This window comes from Stigmatopora nigra, chromosome 18 (genome assembly GCF_051989575.1).
Source record: "Stigmatopora nigra isolate UIUO_SnigA chromosome 18, RoL_Snig_1.1, whole genome shotgun sequence".
In the NCBI taxonomy this organism is placed as follows: domain Eukaryota; kingdom Metazoa; phylum Chordata; class Actinopteri; order Syngnathiformes; family Syngnathidae; genus Stigmatopora; species Stigmatopora nigra.
Window position 1 is genome coordinate 3,004,229 of NC_135525.1, and position 6,548 is coordinate 3,010,776.

The 6,548-nt window shown below is 39.1% G+C and overlaps 1 protein-coding gene across 1 annotated transcript in view; it reads right to left on the reverse strand.

Moving 5' to 3' along the window:
- Positions 1-954: 954 nt before the first annotated feature.
- Positions 955-6,548, reverse strand: part of naglu (N-acetylglucosaminidase, alpha) — an 11,619-nt gene continuing 6,025 nt past the window's right edge. Inside the window, exons 3-6 of the mRNA XM_077738553.1 lie at positions 6,217-6,363; positions 5,143-5,228; positions 4,745-5,001; positions 955-3,334 (exon numbers count right to left, since the gene is read on the reverse strand). Of these exons, the coding sequence (XP_077594679.1) occupies positions 2,121-3,334; positions 4,745-5,001; positions 5,143-5,228; positions 6,217-6,363 (1,704 nt within the window). The 3' untranslated portion in view covers positions 955-2,120. The remainder of the gene's footprint in view (positions 3,335-4,744; positions 5,002-5,142; positions 5,229-6,216; positions 6,364-6,548) is intronic.

A 6,548-nucleotide genomic window follows, 5' to 3' on the forward strand; every position in this document is an offset into this window, starting at 1 on the left:
GACATACAATTCAGATTTACGGCATTGAGTGACAGTTGAAAATGATGCAACCAAAAGCAACTTTAATCAAGACCAAACTACAGTTATTTTAACATGAAAGCTGTCAGAAAGCAGTGAGGTCATGTAAAAACTCTTTTCAACTCATTGAAATTGTTCTGAAACTTTGCTAGACATTTCATTTCAGTTCGCTCATCAAAAGTATGTTTATTCTTAATGGGAACATAAGGGTGTTAATTGTGCTTTTAAATTGCTGCTTTCATTATAACTGCCTCCTAATTTTTTGACTCGCAAGCTGCTTTAATTGTGTGAAACTGACTGCATCACTTTGACTTCTTTTCCAGTTCATGTAAATGACAATGAAAAATGTGAACACATTTTGATCAATGTGTAGTGTTGCAATTTTAATATGATCCTAAATGCAAAAGTTTGCATTTTTTGTTGTTGTTGTTGTTGATCAAATCAAATTGTTGGAGTTTTAACTCAAGTTTACACGATTTTTATTTCCCTATAACTGCCTTATGTTACGATCAATGACTTCATTTTGTCTTTGTGTTGTGAACTTTCTTCATTCATTCTGGCAGCTTTATCAGTCTGTGTTCATTTTGCTCACAATCTAACAAATGTCATATATATCATTTATCCAGGGAAGCATTAATAAATGATTTCATCTATTGACAATAATACAACCTCTAACCAGTGTTTAGTGTCTGATAATCTGGCTATAGTGCATAAATAGGAAAACTTTTATCAATAATGTATTATTATGCGATCATTTTTTATCAATACTACACCTGAATACACCTACAGTTGTACCTCGGGATACGAGCTTGATGTGTTCCGGGACTGAGCTTGTATGTTAATTTTCTCGTAACTCAAATGAATGTTTCCCATAAAAATGAGCTAACCAATAATTAATTTGTTCCAACCTTCTGAAAAATCACCCAAAACAGAATATTGGATTGGAAAAACATTTTTATTTGTTCTAATTCACCATCTATTAACAAAGTAACAAATAAAAAAAAAAAAAAAATTCAAATTAAGCATTTTTGAAAGGGCATCCCTACTTGGCGGAAATTCACTTATCACGGGTGGTCCCGGTCCCCATTAACCGCGATAACCGAGGGAACACTGTAACTTTTTAAGATTGTCGCCGAGGGCTAATTTCCATTTTCAGTCACTTGAGTCCATTGAAGACAAACAATAGCACACACAAGACACCAAAATTCACCACTTGTTATTTTATTTGTACATACTCTGACAGCTATTTAATCTTAAAAGAACCTCTTATTTACTTTGGCTTGTTGAGTGGCACCTGCGCATAACGCGTAACTAACGCATCCAATCAAACTCGTTAACATTTTCTCATGCCACGGAAGTAAACACGAGACGTGAACTTCATCATATAATTGGCCGGACAGACAATGTTAGTCATAGCTTTATCTGTAATTAGCGTTTCTTGTTGTTTGTCAGTGACAGACTGGCACTCTCTCGAGTTGCATTGCAAAATGGCATGGAATTTTTAAAAAATATATACAGTGTTCCCTCGCTACTTCGCGCTTCAGCTATCGCGGACTCAGAGCTTCGCAGTTTTTTTTCAGGAAAAAATAAAAAATAAAGATATTAAGTTAAAATTATAAATTACATCATTTTACAAGAGGTGGAAACAAAATATTCAATAAAAATTAGTAATTAAATAAAAAAAAGGCCAAAGAAATTGTCAATAACATGGTGAGAGTTCAGGAATCACATTGATGACGTCATGGCTGTTTACAGGCGCAACTTCACCGCCCAAAAAAACAATGTTCACAACTCCCAATAACGATGTTTCTTACGTGCAAAAAAACTGCAGAAGATCCTCCATCCAGACTACTATGATGTTTTTTCTTGGTGGTGCTTTTGTGCACGTGTTACACGTTTCTTTAAGCATTTTTGAAGGGGCACGCCTACTTCGCGGAAATGCAGTTATTGCGGGGGGTCCCGGTCCCCATTAACCGCGATAAGCGAGGGAACACTGTATATAATTCAGCTTGGAGTGCATATGGTTGCTGTGCGAACATGAGAGTAGTCCACAATTGCGCATGCGCGCAGTTTAAGAGGGAACATTGGTCTCCGCTAATCATTTAGGGTCTTTTCAAGGTTTTCAAGGCATGTGGGTAATACTTTAGAAAGATCCGGCGAGTGATTTCGTACAGGTCACCTTGAGGTTCTGTGGAATATTTCCGGCCATTATAAATAAATCCCTTTTCTACTTGAAAAACTGCTTGGTTGAAGGCATCTTGATTAAATGGCTGCCCACTGTCCAGACACCCCACTAGTGTTTGGACAAAAAGGCCCCATCGTTGGGCATAGTAGTCCTCTATGAGACCTCCCCACTCTTTGCTCGCATAGTCTTGGATTTCACCACTGGGGCCCCAAAGAGTGAGCTGGTTCCTGGCATTCATATCATATAGCTTAGCCTCCTCCTCATCAATGGCTAAGGATTTAGCTCGTTCCAGCCATTTCCCCAACAGGAAATTGCGATCGCTACATAACAAACGATTGAGTTCTGGCAAGAGATCGTATATTAGTACCCCGGCTGAAGTGAGCAATTCTGGCAACTTTTGTTTATGAAAAGCGTCTGTGATATCTAGGTAATACGATGTTGTCAAAACTTGTAAGACTTCCCGAGTAACATCAACAAGGTCATACCGAAAAGTTTCCTTGGACATGAGAGATGGAGACGCTTGGATAATAAGTTTCCATGCTTTAAACAAGTCTGCCGGGTTGTACCAAAGATCAGTGTTCATGTGAAAAGAAGGCCGGCGCACTAGTGGGCTGTGGTTATGGTTTTTATAATGTGGCACAGTGCAATTGTAGACACTGGAAAACAAGAGTCTCCACGCGTAGATTAGGCTGTCTTGTGTCGTGCCATAACGACGCATAGCATAAAGCGATGCCCACTTGACCAAGTTGACCGGTTCTTTGCGCCATGCCAATTCGCTCATTAACTCGTACAACACAGGATTTTGCTCAATGCCCTCGGGTGACATACCTACGCCAACCATGGTGGAGTTTGGGAAATGCAAGGCTTTGAAGGGCCCCACGTTGACACTCTCTACTGTGCCAAAGAGACCACTGTTGCCACCAAAGTTTTGGAGCATGCACCAGATGAAAGGCTGTCCGTAGAAAGACTCAGTGTAGGAGAAAATTGGCTCGGTCTCTGCAAACAAATCTAGCACGATCATCCGTCCAAGGGGCACGCCGTGTAGTAGGGCTCGAATCTGGGCAGGCTGCCAGAAAGTTGCTGCATTAAAAAACAGCCATCCCTGCATCAGCCAAATTGCCTGAGGATCAACTAGGGAGAGAAAAGCAGGGAATGAAATCATGAGAAACAGAAAAGGGAGAATTCTAGAACATAGTTGAAATATTCAACTCAGTAAAGTTTTTACACACACAGTAAGTCATTTGTATGTCTCCAAACTCGGACAATACAGTGTTCCCTCGCTTATCACGGTTAATGGGGACCGGGACCCACCGCAATAAGTGCATTTCCGCGACGTAGGCTGCCCCTTCAAAAATGCTTAAAGAAACGTGTAACACGTGCACAAAAACACCACCAAGCAAAAACATCATAGTAGTCCCTATGGAGGATCTTCTGCAGTTTTTTGCACATAAGAAACATCGTTATTGGGAGTTGTGAACATTGTTTTTTTGGGCGGTGAAGATGCGCCTGTAAACAGCCATGACGTCATCAATGCGATTCCAGAACTCTCACCATGTTATTGACCATTTCTTTGATGCAATTACTAATTCTTATTGAATATTTTGTTTCCACCTCTTGTAAGATGATGTAATTTATAATTTTAACTTAATATCTTAACATTTTTTATATTTTTTTTCCAGAAAAAAATCCGCGAAGCTTTGAGTCCGCGATAGCTGAAGCGCGAAGTGGCGAGGGAACACTGTAATTGTACAGTCATACCTCTACTTACGAAATGAATTGGTTCAACTTTTTTCAAATGCAAACTGATTCCAGAAAGGGCTAAGAGGGTGCAGGTTTTCCTCCCCACTGAAACAGTGCAGACAGTTAGGCCAATGAGCAGCACCTGACTGCAATCAACTGATTACAGTTGTAAGAGAATAGATTGTTGAAAAGGTGTCGTCTTGGAACGAAAATGGGCACCCAATAAGCGCTTTCTGCAATGAGTTTGACAGCGATGCTTTATCATCCTCAGTACATATTATCGAAGTGCTCCTCTCATATTGGCGAGCCAGCTCAGTCAAACGTACATTACTCCGTTTTTCGATTATCTCATTTCATCTCATTTTCTGAACCGCTTTATGCTCATTAGGGTAGCTGTAGCGAATAGTTTTCTTCTTGCTAGGAGGGGCCTAACAGAAAATAATTGAGAAGCACTGATTTAAACCATGTATGTTTGTCAGTCCTGTTTGGATTGTCTGCATTTGTCATGCTCGTTTCACCACATCCTCCCCGTCAGGTTTGATTTTGTTATTTTTTGAGAATCTTGCCACAGTAATTAAAGTTTTTATTAGTGTAGTAGTCCACGCGTTTGGTTGCTACCACGTTTTACGATCCGCAAAAACCTGACAGAAACGTTTAAGTTACAGACTGATCAACACAATGCAGTCAGCTCCAAATTAAAGACAATCTGGCTGAATGCAGAGGTAATATTAAAATAGCATAAAAACTATATTAATGACATTTTCAAGTTGAAGTTTTATATAAATATAATAAAATACTCACCAGCCGTCATTGAAGCAAAGACAGACCGACTAACAGCTGACAGGTAAGTTGGATCCGAAGAAGGTGGAATCATCTCATTGAAGGTATCCGTGTTATATATGTGATCTGTTCCAAATTGTTTGACCACTTGGGAAAGATAGAGGGAACCAATTTGGAGGAAAAGTGGATCCCTTGGATCCAAAATATAGGAGCATGAGAAGCTGCAGTTGAAGTGAGACCATGGCCCCAACCTTGTTACATTCGCATCTGGATGCAACCTGAAATTTAGAATTAGCTTCAGTTGATGTAAAGAATTTCACAAGAGTAAAAGTAGAATTTGTGGATTATTTACACAATGGCAAAATATAAAAATATTCAAGGCAAAATTATTAAGGACAGGAAAAGGATAGGGTAAGTACCTAAGAATTCCCCTTGGAATGTTACCAGAGAAGGCTGGCAAAACTGGAATCATGCCAAATGATCTCATTCGCTCCAAGATTTTAAACTGTTAAAGAAAAAAAAATATATATATTAGTTTAGGGATCTTAATTACAAGTGGCCAAGAATGTTGCAGCAAAGAGCTGCCAATGAAAATATATAAACATTTTGGCTGTCTATTGGGCAATCCCATTGACAGGAAATAAATATTTTACGACCTTACCAAGATTTTTTTTGTCTAAATACAAATACATATGGTTGGGTGGCTATTTTGCGTGGGTTCGTTTCTGGGTTTTCCGGTTTCCTTCCCCATCTAAAAAACATGCAATGTATGCTGACTTGACACTCTAAACTGCACCTTGGTATAAAGTGTGTGTGTGAATGGTTGTCTGTCTCCTGGGATTGGCTGGGAACCAATTCAGCGATAACCCCACCAGCCCCCCACACCACCTGATCGCTTGTAGTTGGGTCGGATAGGCTCCAGCACCCCGATGAAGAAAATGAATGAATCTATAAAATGTTAATTTTTCTTTTTTATTGTTGGATTAGTGATTAGTGTTCATTGCTAAAAGAAAAGTACCGTATTTTCAAAACTATAAGGCGCACCGCATTATAAGGCGCACCCTCAATGAATGAAAACTGTCTATTTTGGAGAAAATTTAAGACTTTTAAGTGGGCCTTATAGTCGTGAAAATACGATAATTGCTATTGACTTCCAGGTATGAAGCACTCACTACAGTCACCTCTAGAGCCAGCCAGTGTTGATGTTTTGGATTTTTTGTATAAAATCATTCAGTGGGGGAGGAGCTATATGATGGAAGATTTTGTAAACTAAGATGGCATCTGCATATTTAACAGTCTTGTTTCAGTTCAGGCGTTTGTGTTTTTTTTAATATCCGACAGTGGTGGTTTTTCGTTTTTGGTTTTCTGTTTTTTCCATATATAAGGTGCACTGGATTATAAGGCGCACGGTCTATTTTGGAGAAAATGTAGGACTTTTAAGTGCGCCTTATAGTCGTGAAAATACGGTAGTACAAATACAAAGGTTAAAGTACTTGAAGGGTTAGCTGGAACACGTGCCAGGATTGTGGAAGGGGTCCACCAAACTTATACATGTTTCCCATGCGGTTCCAGGCAAGAAATGCTGGGCCGGCGAAGAATTCTTCAATTTCTGATTGGTTTAAACCAAGAGCACGGTAAACCTAAAGGGTACAAATTTTAACATATCAGTGTCATAAGATAAACATTTATATTTAATTTAAGAAATGAGGACAGATGATAAAGCTGCTTCAAAGGTGAAATTCAAAACTTGGAATAAACACAAAACAACTAGGTTGAATAAAATGGGGCATGGAAAATTATTTGAACCCTGGGTATGCAAGGAGGT